The sequence below is a fragment of the Schistocerca serialis genome, chromosome 3 (assembly GCF_023864345.2).
Source record: "Schistocerca serialis cubense isolate TAMUIC-IGC-003099 chromosome 3, iqSchSeri2.2, whole genome shotgun sequence".
Classification (NCBI taxonomy): Eukaryota; Metazoa; Arthropoda; class Insecta; order Orthoptera; family Acrididae; genus Schistocerca; species Schistocerca serialis.
The window spans coordinates 310971163-310986108 of record NC_064640.1 but is presented as its reverse complement, the minus strand read 5'-3'; the positions used below and the strand labels follow the sequence as shown (position 1 = coordinate 310986108).

At 42.5% G+C, this 14946-nt stretch overlaps 1 protein-coding gene across 1 annotated transcript in view; it reads right to left on the bottom strand.

Moving 5' to 3' along the window:
- LOC126470113 (aminoacylase-1A) overlaps positions 1-13517 on the bottom strand; it is a 119850-nt gene extending 106333 nt beyond the window's left edge. Inside the window, exon 1 of the mRNA XM_050097718.1 lies at positions 13372-13517. Coding sequence (XP_049953675.1) covers positions 13372-13462 — 91 coding nt within the window. The 5' untranslated portion in view covers positions 13463-13517. The remainder of the gene's footprint in view (positions 1-13371) is intronic.
- Between the last annotated feature and the right edge of the window lie 1429 nt (positions 13518-14946).

Genomic DNA, 14946 nt, shown 5'->3' with positions numbered 1-14946 from the left:
TTACATAATTTATAATTTCAAACCTTTACGGAAGTTTTTCTTGCTGACACCCCCCACAAAATGATGAAAGGAAAAGAGGTTATCTCTTGCTACATTTTCCTGTACATGCCCTAAAGCTGCCACATCAGGCGTGACGTTTGAATGTATTATTTGTTACTACTAACTCTATTCGCTTCATATTTTGCGTACATTATCCACATATATTACTAAATGTGCTGGCATATGTATATCGCTGTAGGTTCAAATGGCTCTGAGCACATGAAAGGAAAAGAGGTTATCTCTTACTACATTTTCCTGTTCAAATGTGTGTGAAATATTATGGGACTTAACTGCTAAGGTCATCAGTCCCTAAGCTTACACACTACTTAATCTAAATTATCCTAAGGACAAACACAAACACCCATGCCCGAGGGAGGACTCGAACCTCAGCCGGGACCAGCCGCACAGTCCATGACTGCAGCGCCTCAGACCGCTCGGCTAATCCCGCACGGCACATTTTCCTGTACATGCCCTAAAGCTGCCGCATCAGGCGTGACGTTTGAATGTATTACTTGTTACTACTAACTCTATTCGGTTCATATTTTGTGTACATTATCCACATATATTACTAAATGTGCTGGCATATGTATATCGCTGTAGGTTCAAATGGCTCTGAGCACTATGGGACTTAACATCTGAGGTCATCAGTCCCCTAGACTTAGAACTACTTAAACCTAACTAACCTAAGGACATCACACACATCCATGCCCGAGGCAGGATTCGAACCTGCGTCCGTAGCGGTCGCGCGGTTCCAGACTGAAGTGCCTAGAACCACTCTGCCACACAGGCCGGCATATCGCTGTAGGAGAAATAGTTCAGGAGGTGGGGCGTCATAAACTTAGAGATGTGTGAGAATCTGCCGCGCCATGCACAACGTTTTGTTTTGTTACTGCTTTACTACTAAAACTATTCGCAACACATTTCCCAAACGCATTAAAAAAGTATATAAAAACCACAGGCGTATTCCATTGCAACATTGGGTCAAAAATTTCAAATCAATCTATCAAGAACTTTCCGAGATTTGCAGTTAGGAAGATTTACAGTTTCTATTCGTTTGTTCTTAATAGAAAATCTCAAAGTTCGTGACCGACTGATTTGAAATTTTGATAACGTTTGATTCTAATACGGGCGTGTTTTCATAAATCTATTATCGTAGTAGTCCACCCGCGTACTCAATTCAAGCATGTCGTACGTTAAGGGACCTCAATAAAATACACTACTGGACATTAAAATTGCTACACCACGAAGATGACGTGCTACAGACGCGAAATTTAGCCGACAGGGAGAGGATGCTGTGATATGCAAATGATTAGCTTTTAGAGCATTCACACAAGGTTGGCGCCGGTGGCGACACCTACAACGTGCTGACATAAGGAAAGTTTCCAACCGATTTGTCATACACAAACAGCAGTTGACCGGCGTTGCCTGGTGAAACGTTGTTGTGATGCCTCGTGTAAGGTGGAGAAATGCGTACCATCACGTTTCCGACTTTGATAAAGGTCGGATTGTAGCCTATTACGATTGCGGTTTATCGTATCGAGACATTGCTGCTCGCGTTTGTCGAGATCCAATGACTGTTAGCAGAATATGGAATCGGTGGGTTCAGGATGGTAATACGGAACACCGTGCTGGTTCCCAACAGCCTCCTATCACTAGCAGTCGAGATGACAGGCATCTTATCCACATGGCTGTAACGGATCGTGCAGCCACGTCTCGATCCCTGAGTCAACAGGTGGGGACGCTTGCAAGACAACAACCATCTGCACGAACAGTTCGACGTTTGCAGCAGCATGGACTGTCAGCTCTGAGACCATGGCTGCGGTTACCCTTGACGCTGCATCACAGACAGGAGCGCCTGCGATGGTGCACTCAACGACGAACCTGGGTGCACGAATGGCAAAACGTCATTTTTTCGGATGAATCCAGGTTCTGTTTACAGAATCATGATGGTCGCATGCGTGTTTGGCGACATCGCGGTGAACGCACATTGGAAGCGTGTATTCGTCATCGCCATACTGGCGTATCACCCGGCGTGATGGTATGGGGTGCCATTGGTTACACGTCTCGGTCACCTCTTGTTCGCATTGACGGCACTTTGAACAGTGGACGTTACATTTCACATGTGTTATGACGCGTGGTTCTACCCTTCATTCGATCCCTGCGAAACCCGACATTTAAGCGGGATAATGCACGACCGCATGTTGCAGGTCCTGCACGGGCCTTTCTGGATACAGAAGATGTTCGACTGCTGCCCTGGCCAGCACATTCTCCAGATCTCTCACCAATTGAAAACGTCTGGTCAATGGTAGCCAAGCAACTAGCTCGTCACAATACACCAGTCACTGCTCTTGATGAACTGTGGTATCGCGTTGAAGCTGCATGGGCAGCTGTACCTGTACACGCCATCCAAGCTCTGTTTGAATCAATGCCCAGGCGTATCAAGGCCGTAATTACGGTCAGAGGTGTTTGTTCTGGGTACTGATTTCTCAGGATCTATGCACCCAAATTGCGTGAAAATGTAATCACATGTCAGTTCTAGTATAATATATTTGTCCAATGAATACCCGTTTATAATCTGCATTTCTTCTGGGCGTAGCAATTTTAATGGTCATTAGTGTACTTTTAACAGTACTATTGTCATAATATCGCTGATTTTGCGCAGACAAAAGATGTTTTATACTTTTTCCAGGTGTAGCATGTAATGGTTAACCACAGATAAAATATTTTTACGTTGTCTAGACGAACCTGGTATTTGTAGTATTTTCTGTCAAACGTGTGCGACACTATGCGGCTCGTTCAGGCGTCGGGAAACCGTATGATTTATTTGTGTACGCACCAAACGAAAAAGCCAAACATACTGTGTATTCAAAAGCACTTCAGTATATAGATTGTAAAACCAAACACTTATTTTCTTCTTTACGTGGCATTGCGATGCATGCTAGTGCAGCTAGTAGGTAGTAAATATGAACTGTCTGACATGGTGTTCTGGTGGTAAAGCAAGCGGCTGGAAACCGAAGTTTGCTGAATCCAATCCCGGTCGGATCACGGAATATTTCAGTCTGTCTTTAACGTGGACTTCATTTCCCAGTGATGTGACGATTCACTAGGAACGACGCGTGGCTCTCATTCCTTGTTAAACCGTATGTCCCATTTCCCAGTAGGATTACTGAGGTAGGTTGGGAACACCCAAGTCGCCGATGTGACGTCCAATCGAAAGACTTGCACCACGCCAAATTTTTGTCACCACCATCGTCGAGAGGCACATTACTCTAGTGCCATGTATTCTTTAGTAGTGCTTGAGTGTTTGGATCCCCATTAGAGCAGGATAACATTCAGAGAGGCATGTTGCTAAATTTGTAACCAGCCTATTCAGAAAGTATCAGTCTTACAGTGATGCTCTGGGATCTTACACAAGTACATTTGGAAAAAAAAAACTACGTTCATTTCGCGAAACATTTTTCAGCAAACTTACTGCAGCACTATCCTACACAAAACCGTATAAAGGTTCCCCTTCACATACCTCGTGAGAGGACAGCAACAACAAGATAAGGGATATCAGTGCGAGTGGAACTGAAGCGAGAGTGCCAACTAACGAATGAAAGTACTCCTAGTATCCGCCAAGCCCTATGCACTACCGCGCGGATTATTCATGTAGAGGTAGACGTACATGTAGATAACTGAAATGAAGATATGTGAAATACCTGAAGATCAGTGCACACTACTTATCACGAGAAATTTGTATGAAAAAATGCAATGGGTAGCGCCCATTTAGAAACTAAATGTACCATCAGCAGCTATGCTCCGCAAGCCACGCTGCAGTGTGTGGCGGAAAGTACTTTGTGTACCATTATCATTTCCTCCTTTTTGATTACGGCTGGCTCGACAGCCTTCGTGAAATTTTTAGATAAAAATCATTCCGTTTTAGACTGTTAAAACGTTATTTATTGCGATTGCAAATTTGACACGTGATCATTTTCAAGATTGTTGGATGTTTTAACCCACTCACTAATACAAAGCTTTGACATGCTGTGTAAGAGCAGTTGTGTATGTGGCGGTGAGAATTTATCTGCTGTTCCATACACCATACACGTTAAAAAGCTGGTGAAATAATTGTATAATCACTTAAGTTTAAGTTTTGTGTAGCAGGCGTGGTATATGGAGTATTCATCTTTGCCGCTTTTGTGATCCATTTACTACCCTTTGCTGCACGAAACGGTTTCACCAGCTTCCTAATGTTTATAGTATATGGAACTGCAGATAAATTCACACCACCGCATATGCAACTGCTCTTACACAGCATATCACAGCTTTGTATTATTTTGTGGGTTACTACATCGCACACTGACAACGTGTTGGAACTTCAATAGTAATAAATGTTTTAACAGCCTAAAGCGGAATGATTTCATTTTAAAACTTCCCCTCATTCATGTTCCAGTCGCGAATGCTTCGCGGGAAGAACGTTTGTTGGTAAGCCTCCTTGTCAGCTCGACTTTCTAATTTTACCTTTATGTTCTTTTCGCGAGATGTACGTAGGTTCAAATGTCCCTGAACACTATGGGACTTAACATCTGAGGTCATCAGTCACCTAGAACTTAGAACTACTTAAACCTAACTAATCTAAGGACATCACACACATCCATGTCCGAGACAGGATTCGAACCTGCGACCATAGCGGTCGCGCGGTTCCAGACTGTAACGCCTAGAACCGCTCGGCCACAACGGCGACGTAAGTAGGGGCAAACAATATATTGGTTGTCTCTTCTAGAAACCTCTGAACTTCAGCAGTGAAGCGTATCATTGTGCAGAAAGCCTCTTGTGCAGCGTTTGCCACTGGAGTTGGCTGAGCATCCCATGACTCTTCTGCACTTACTAAATGAACATGTAGCGAAAAATGCTTCTTTGGGTCTTCTCTGTTTTCCTCTACTAATCCTATTTTGTACGTATCCCAGGCTGACGAACAATATTCAAATATTGGTCAAACGACGGTTCTGTAAGCTGTCTCCTGTGTTGGTGGACTACATTTCTTTCGGCTTCTTCCAATAACTCTCTGTCCGGCATCCGTTTTCGAGAATAATTTTTCACCCGCGCTTTCTTATGTAACACAGAATAAACAAATCTAGATTTTGCTGCCGCACTGCGTAATAAATTCTGATACACGAGGAGAGAAATGTTGTATGTCACTGAAGCTTCTAACTTTCAAAGGCCTACGGTGTGTCTAATTAGCTTACAAGGAAATTTTTTGTTATTAAGTCGTCAGGTTTCCCTCAGCTTTATAGCCATTTCGTTGTTTCTCCTCACCCTTTTCATTTCTGCTAGCTGTTACATCATCTTTTCACTATTGTGTGTATTCTGCTTTTCCAATTTCTCATATTGCTACTACTCCCAATGAACTTTTAATTTTTCCTGAACGCCAAAGCAGATGGTGCACTAACCCGCCGTTGGATAGTTTCCCATTACCTTTATTTCCTCACCAGCTACTTAAACGAGAAGCAGCGGCTCCAGTCACAACTGACAACGGCTGGGAGAGTGATGTGCTGACCACATGCCCCTCCATACCCGCATCCCGTGACGACTATCATTTGAGGATGACATGGCGGTCGGTCAGTGCCGTTGGGCCTTCCGACGCCGTTTCGGACGGAGCTGTTCCCACCTCAACATTGTATAGTACCACTTCATTTCGTAATTCTCTCTGTCCACTTAATTTTTGGCATTCCATAGTACCAGAGCCAGATTAAATCTTATCCATAATAAGTAAGAAAGAAACGCGACGCATTGTCTAAGCCCGAAAGTGGCCAGTTTGGACATACGGTTTTTACTTTAAGCTGTCTAAGAATAGTAACGTCTCCGCAAATCGCCAAAATGCTATCGCCACTGTTGCCAAAGAACTTTGTGCCTATGATATAAAAGTTGCCCAGACCGTACGCCATACAGGCAAATTCAAGACGCTGTTCCACCCGGTGCGTAAGAGACGACTATGATTCACACTGTACCGTATGATGTTCACATGGTAACCTCCACATGGTTAGAATATCGTATATGCGAGACTTTTTACGGCACTCTGCCGTTTCTACGCATACTTATCTTCGTCTTTAATAAAGTTATGTTTTAGCAGCAGTTTTGCCAACGCATTGGTAGAATAATCCAAAAAGTAAAGCTACTACAAATTGGAGCACAACTGGAAAGCAAAATTAACATTGTAGCATACGCTGATGACATTGCATTATTATCTGACAGTGAGAATGATTTGAAGCTTCTTACTGCACAATTAATTAAAGCCACAAATGGCACAGGCCTCCAGCTGAATACAGACAAAACAATGTACTTTATCTTATCCCGCTATCCATCAAATAATAATGTACTGCAAATTAATAACACAGCTTTCACAAAGACAAATGAATTTAATTACCTTGGTACAATAGTAACCTCTGACAACTCCATAAAAATTGAAATAGAATCACGAATTCAGAAGGCTAACAAATGCTACTATAGTCTCTTGACAGTTTTCAAAAGCAAGTTAATTTCTAGGAACACCAAACTACAAGTATACAAATCATTGATTATACCAGTACTCACCTATGGATCTGAAACCTGGACTCTCACAAAAAAAGAGGAAAACAGATTAAGAGTATTTGAACGAAAAATTTTGAGAAAAATATTTGGACCCATAAGAGATAGGATCAGTGATGAATGGAGATTGCTAAATAACAATGAAATTTACAAATTATATAAAGACTCCGATATAGTGGCCAAAATTAAAGCCAAAAGACTGAAATGGATAGGGCATGTCATCAGAGCACCACCAAACAGGACCATCAAGAAAGTGACTGAAGAGATTCCCACCGGAAGACGACCTCTTGGACGCCCACGCATGAGATACTTGGACAATATTCAAGACGATCTCAGAAAACTAGGACATGACAGACAGTGGCAAATTACTTGTAAAGACAGAGCAAAGTGGTTCAACATTGTCCATTCTGCAGCAAAAAGCCTTCATGGATTGTAATGCTTAATAATAATAATAATAATTGGTAAGCTGGACTTCCATGCTCTGAGCCTTCTGCAGGACACCTGGCAGTGGGTGATGCTACAAACAGCACTACCCCGTGAGAAGGCATGTGATACAAACGATATTAGGCAAACATCCTGCGCTAAATCCAAGAATCTTACGCACCTACATGCTTTAATGATATTCTTTCTCACCATCATTTGCCCTTCGACTGGGAAAATGGGGACAACTTGCTATAATATTTACACACATCAAAAAAAGTTTTGCATCACCCCAGTTCCCAGAACATCTAAAGATAGACGTTGACTGTGGGTATTGTATCACAGACACAGTCCCTTTGACTGTTCAGAGATGTCACTAAACCCGCCCAAAGATGTAAACAACCATGCATGAGCAGCGCCTATTAGACAGAGGGGGTCCGACAGCCGATCAGTTAGTCATTCCACCAGGAAGGAGGTACACCGCTCGTGTTGTCTGTAGTTCATCCATGCCTAGACGGTCATTACCGTGGTTCGATCACGTCCGCATTGTTACTTTGTGCCAGGAAGGGCTCTCAACAAGGGAAGAGTCCAGGCGTCTCGGAGTGAATCAAAGTGATGTTCTTCGGACATGGAGGAGATACAGAAAGACAGGAACTGTCGATGACATGCCGCTTAGGCCGCCCAAGGGCTATTACTGCATTAGATGACGGTTACCTACGGATTATGGCTCGGAGGGACCCTGACAGCAACGCCATCATGTTTAATAATGCTTTTCGTGCAGCCACAGGACGTCCTGTTACGACTCAAATTGTGCGCAATAGGCTGCATGATGCGCAACTTCACTCCCCACGTCCATGGCGAGGTCCATCTTTGCAACCACGACACCATGCAGCGCATTACAGATGGGTCCAACAACATGCCAAATGGACCGCTCAGGATTGGCATTACGTTCTCTTCACCGATGAGTGTCACAATCGTTGGAGACGTGTTTGGAGGCAACCTGGTCAGGCTGAACGCCTTATACACACTGTCCAGCGAGTACAGTAAGGTCGAGGTTCCCTGCTGTTTTGGGGTGGCACTATGTGGGGCCTACGTACGCCACTGGTGGTCATGGTAGGTGTCGTAATGGCTGTACGATATGTGAATGCCATCCTCCGACCGACAGTGCTACCATATCGGCAGCATATTGGAGAGACGTCCGTCTTCGTGGACGACGATTCGCGCCCCCATTGTGCACATCTTGTGAATGACTTCCTTCAGGATAACGGCATCGCTCGACGAGAGTGGCCAGCATTTTCTCCATGCATGAACCCTATCGACCATGCCTGGGATAGATTGAAATGGGCTGTTTATGAACGACGTGACCCACCAACCACTCTGAGCTATCTACGCCGAATCGCCGTTGAGGAGTGGGACAATCTGGACCAACAGTGCCTTGATGAACTTGTGGATAGTATGCCACGACGAAAACCGGAATGCATCAATGCAAGAGGACATGCTACTGGGTATTAGAGGTTCCGGTGTGTACAGCAATATGGACCACCACCTCTGATGATCTCGCTGTATGGTGGTAAAACATGCAAAATCAATGTGTGGTTTTCATGGGCAATAAAAAGGGCGGAAATGATGTTTATCTTGATTTCTATTCCAATTTTCTGTACAGCTTCCGGAACTCTCGGAACCGAGGTGATGAAAAACTTTTTTTGATGTGTGTATTTATTGGAATATTATAGCTATAACCAATTCATGTATGTTTTCCAAATGACATCTAATGCTGATGAAGTATAATTATGGCTATGCGTCAGAAGATAATTATCTTGGCATCAGTCTGATTTCAGACAATATGCCTGTGCTGAAAACGTGTGGTAGTTATGATCTCAAACGCTAATTTTCAGTGTCTGAAACAAATAGTGATTTAATGCTACAATTTTAAGAATCCATTGTGTAAATGTGCGATTTTTAACATCATTTTAGCAACGCCAGCCACGACGAAGGTAACATACGTCACCTGTGATGATTAACGTGTATTTTTCTGTAAGCCAGCTCATTTTAATGTTTGCTAAGAGAACGCAGTCGAAAAGCGAGTCCAGAAGTCAATACCAATTATGGCTCTTATTGAGTTTTGAACTTTGACTGTGCACTTTTCCAACTACCTGAACGTAGAACTGTCTGTGGACTCCACGTGCTGTGTCGTTTTGCCACCTGAGAGCGATTCAAGGTTGTTGACATTAGCATAAAGAGCACTAGTAACACTGCTTTGTTTTCAGGACAGTTTGCGGTGTTGACTTGTTTGATGCTGTCTTTTCTTTCTGCCTACCTCGTTTTAATCTTTTAATGTCTAAGAACATTCTGAAACGCTGTTCTGCGCATTCTGAGCCTTATCCGCCCCTCTAACCATCTTTAATCTCTATGGCCCCTTTCAGGGTCATTATAACTGTTCCTGAATGCCGAAGTAAATTTTTCACTGACCTGTTGCCTGGAAGGAGGCAACAGACTTCTTACCACACTATTTGTTTCTAAGATCTTTTCATTTCTTACTATTGCCTGCCCGATTAATTTTTAATGTTGTACTATAGCCCCACATAGAAATACTTGCACTTTTCCGACAGTCCATGTTTTATTTATATATAATGGTGTGCTCAAAACGTATCCACTCAAACTTCTTTCTCAATTCTTGTCAATGTTTTGTCCTGTTAAGCATCTTTTGTTGAGGATAGCTAGTTTCTCCTTTGGAAACCTATTTCTTATATCTTCCTTACTTTGGTTAAACAGTCTAATGTTGCTTAAAATGCTAAATACTTTTTTCCACTACTTCTAGTGCTACAGTCTATCTCATTCAAGTAAGCCCTCCCTACTTTCGTCTATAACACCAGTGTCGTCTCCGAACCTTGTAAGCAATAAGTAGAGCAATGGTCGGGGCTTTGCGCTTTCTTTGCATCCCAGAAATTCCCGCTTCAGAAAAAAAAGGCCTTAATGAGATCTGGGTACATGAAGATCCTGTGAAATTTTATGGAATACTGTGTTTCGTGTGCCCTTCAATACTGCTCAGTTGGAACCCAGCTCTGTTTGCTTATTGTTGTAAAAAAATTAAAAGTCTAAGATGGTGACGAAATACACCTGCATATACCCATCCTCAGAGATTCATAGACTACCGTCACGCAAAGCGCGTGTGGTGGAAGAAACAGGCTTGGCAACAAGCGAATTGCGAAGATTAATATGAAAATACATTTTATATCATTATTCACTTTATATAAGATTGAGATAACTACGTGGCGAAGAAGCAGTTATTGTAACATTGACACACACGTCAGAGTGGCGTCGTATCAGGAAACTTCACTTGGAAGTGAGCCTCTTTGTACACTTCTGTTGCCAGCTAATAACTTTTTTCTAGAACCAAATTTAAGCCTGAAAGAGCTACTACAACTTAAATCCATACCGTATAATTCTTTTTGGTTTCTACTTTGCCTAATGCGAAATTGTACCATCGATCTGGAAGTGGCAGGAATGGCAAGAATATATTGTCTCTAGTAAGATCCTGTCAAGAAAAACACTGACGTGAACACACTTTGAGTCGACGACTTTCCAGATCTCTCCTGGTGCAGATGGTGGAGGTGACAGAGGATAGGAGACAGTTCAACGTCAATAATTATGAGATAGTGACCTCCAGCTCATTTGGACAACCATGGGAGGTGGAACTGCTGTTGTAGTAGTAGCAGCAACTTTTCGCATAATGTTATTTAGGGGATACACCGCACAACTGCGATCTCTTCGGTTAGTGAACAAAGCAGTCGCTCGACATAAAAATTTTCTGGGTTTGGTACCAAACCCAAAAAACTTTAATGTCGACTGACTCTGGCCGCGGAAGCCTACGCAATTATAAAAGCAGTCGCTGTTTAGCTGTCCCCTTGTTCGTTTCCGGTTCTACACGGAGAAGTGTGGTAAAAAACGATTAAATGAGAAGGTACAATAACCAGATGAACAGCTTTTATAGTTTTATATTGTACCTGTATTACATGTTGACCTCCGCAGAACTCACAATAACTTTTTTTTCTTTGTTACGTGACACACGGGGAACTTATGGGTTTTTGCGACTAAACACGCTCATCACCGAGACATACTCTGCATGATTCACTTCGTGCCGGCCGAAGTGGCCGTGCGGTTAAAGGCGCTGCAGTCTGGAACCGCAAGACCGCTACGGTCGCAGGTTCGAATCCTGCCTCGGGCGTGGATGTTTGTGATGTCCTTAGGTTAGTTAGGTTTAACTAGTTCTAAGTTCTAGGGGACTAATGACCTCAGCAGTTGAGTCCCATAGTGCTCAGAGCCATTTGAACCATGATTCACTTCAGAGACCACCGAGCTTTCCATACTGCTCTAGCAAAATGTGACTAACTACAGACCAAAGCATTTATTTAAAACAACTACCATCTATAACTACATACATATTCTGCAAGCCACCGTACGGTGCCTGGCGAAGCGTACGTTGTACCATAACTAGTACTTTCCTTTCCCGTTCAGTTGCACAGAGTGAGGGAAAAACTACTATCTGTATGCCTCTGCACGAGCCCTGATTTCTTTGTATTCGTGGTTCTTACGTGAAATGTATGTTGGAGACAACAGAATACTTCTGCAGTCAGCTTCAAATGACAGTTCCCTATACTTTCTCAAAAGTGTTCCCCGAAAATCACGTCGCCTTCCCTCCTGGTAATAGGCTGAAATACTTTAAACGAGCTAGTTTTATTGGTACAGTCTCATTAGCAGGAGATCCACAAAGAAATACAATAATTTCACCGCCTATGTCCCGCGAAAACGTTCATGATTAGTGAGAACTAAAGTGTACTTGCTTGTATAGGATATTGTCCTACACTCCTCGATCGCGTCAAGTAACTTACCGGCATTGACTCAAGAACTACTGTTGAATCGAAATTTGTCTTACTGTGAAATTATACGGTTAAGGATAACGGCTTATGAATGCTTGAGAACATGACAGGACACTTATTTTCTCAAAAATGGTTCAAATGGCTCTGGGCACTATGTGACATAACATCTGAGGTCATCAGCCCCCTAGAACTTAGAACTACTTAAACCTAACTAACCTAAGAATATTACACACATCCAGCCCGAGGCAGGATTCGAACCTGTGACCGTAGCGGTCGCGCGGTTCCAGACTGAAGCGCTTAGAACTGCTCGTTCACAGCGGCCGGCTTATTTTTTCACAAAGACGAGTTAACATTTCATGTCTATTTCAGTAACTACAGGTCGGATTAAAAACTTTGTGACTTCTTCTGTGTTTAATACTTAGTTATTGGCTTGTTGCTAAAGGGTAGGTCGTGGAAAGCTTATTAATATCTTGATGGTGTTGAGACAGCTACCAGCCACAAATTTATTTTAAGTTCCTTTATTCAAAAGGTACCGTTACCGGTTTCGAACCATTACGATTTGTGGCTGGTTGCTGTCTCAACACCACCAACACTTTTCTTCAAATAACAGCCACGGTCTCCAATCACGTCATCATATGACAAAATCGCATTATATCTGTCATTACCGGTACCGGATTAAAGTTTCTCGTCAAAGTTTAAATAGGTCATGTCAAGGTCTGTACTATCTATATTTGCACCACTATTGGAATTTACATGGTGCTGCATGCCCAGTGTAGTAAATCAGATTTTATCACGATGGTTTTCGGGGAATGTAGGGTTGGGGAATAGAGGAAGGTACAAAGTCGCTACCACTGCTATAAACATGTACAGATATCACAGTCAGCGTAGGTAGCAAGAGCATGTAATACAGCGATGAAACATGGAGGAAAAATTAATTTTGTCCACTAGTGTGGAAACAAATCCTGTGATATATTAAGATTTTATGCATAACAGCACACAGCGCCGTGGCCCTCTGTCCTTTCGCACAATACTAGCACACATAAACGCTGCTTGATCCATGTTGACTTTGCTTGGACGTCAAATCTTAACAAGGACTTTACGAGCCGTGTGGTGTAGCAGGGGCGAGAATTAATAGATCCGGTGCCACTGATCGGTTGTATGACTCCCGAAGGTCAGAACAATCACAACTTCCTTTACTGTTTTAAGTTCCCCCTTACCCAATTGCAAGGCTGCCAACCTCGGCGCACTCCTGGTCCAGATCTCTAAACCCTCTGCGCACATTCGTCAAGCAGAAAACTCTCCTAATGTTATATCAGAATCCAATGAATGTCCAGAATTCTAACAGAACCTGTAGGACTTCAACTATGTTTCATTAAGATTAGTAATAATTTATTACTTTAGCGTAATCATCGTACTTCGCATTATTAGAAATCGATTTTTACGACACGATACTACTATATTTTCTTACCGTAATTTATATTTGGTTGCACTGATGGTATCCTCAAATACGTCCTAAAATTAGTAACTGCTTCATCTTCAGCTTTAGCAGAGGTCGCCATGACTTGTGCCCTTCACGTCTGCTCTGTATGACCCCCACGTTGGTAACTGGCTCTGTCAGTTGCTGCAGCAGAGATATTGTCAGAGAGTCTCAACAGTTGACTTACGCAACATTATTTACCGACTGTTGTAATCTTTGCCAGTGAGGACTAGATTTGATTTATTTCACAGTAACAGATAACGTGTGGCCTGTTTAGTTGTACAAATGGAGTTATGTAATGGAAAGAGCTATATATACACCACGACACGAATTTTACAGAATTTCAAGATTTAGCTTTAGTTCTGGTTTTTGCAATATCGATAATAATATGTGAAGTATGTTATCCGCTGCATTAAGAAACATGAAAGTTAAATATAATACCTTAACACCAACAACATTTAAGTTTCCAAAGTATATCGAAAAAGATATGAAGAAGGCGCAGCTGTCGCTCAAGTTACATTGGCGACAAATTCGCGTTGATTGCTCCATTTTTCCTGCTAGGTGCGATATAATGTGAGAAGTGTAAAGGAGCATTATGTAAATCGAAAATTAAGCGTAGTGAATAACCAGTATTTTACTTTCGTAATGTGAGCTCGAAGTTGCAATATACAAACGCTTGATTAAATAGTTTGTAAGAATATTTACGAAATAACTAGAAATTACACTGAGAAGAAAACAATGCATCAGAGGTTGACGACGCACAATTAAAAGTCAAAGGGCTTAGGCCTGCTGCCAGCACTGACAATGCGTATATGATTTCGTAATAAGGTCTGATTTTATTACCGGATGGCGGCGGATTCGTGAGTGTCAATAGCTGCAGTATAGCTGCTCGTAACCAGACAGGTTTACTGAAAAGAAGGTGCTAAAAATAACATTAAAAGAAGAACAAAAATTCAAATGTTAAAAACAGTTGATTCTGCTGTGGTGGTGGCTATGGTAACTATAGTGTTAATGAGCTCCCGAGTGTTGTATCAGTCACAGAACCAAAGTCTCTTGTAAGTGCTGCGTTACTTTTAAACGACGATAAGAAACATTCTCAACCGAACAGCTGACATGGTGCAGCGGACAGCGCATAGCTGTCAATCTGGAAGCGGTCGCCCTCTCGTGACAGCTGCGAGCGTTTAGTTTCCTCGCAGCCGCCAGATGGTGTACGCGGCTCGATTGCAACGCTCTGAATTCTTTCCTCGGCCCCAACAGTTGCTGTTCAACTAGGTTTGAGGCTTTCATGGCACGCTACCGCGGCACGATGGTCTCATAGGTTAAAAATCATGATGGTCGGATGGATAAATACTGAACGATGCTAAACATTTCATCGCTGGACGATGTCAGCCTTTCGGCTGAGAATTTTTCTTATTGTTATTTAAATGTAAAAAAAAAAAAAAATGGCTCTGAGCACTATGGGACTTAATTTCTGTGGTCATCAGTCCCCTAGAACTTAGAACTACTTAAACCTAACTAACCTAAGGACATCACACACATCCATGCCCGAGGCAGGATTCGAACCTG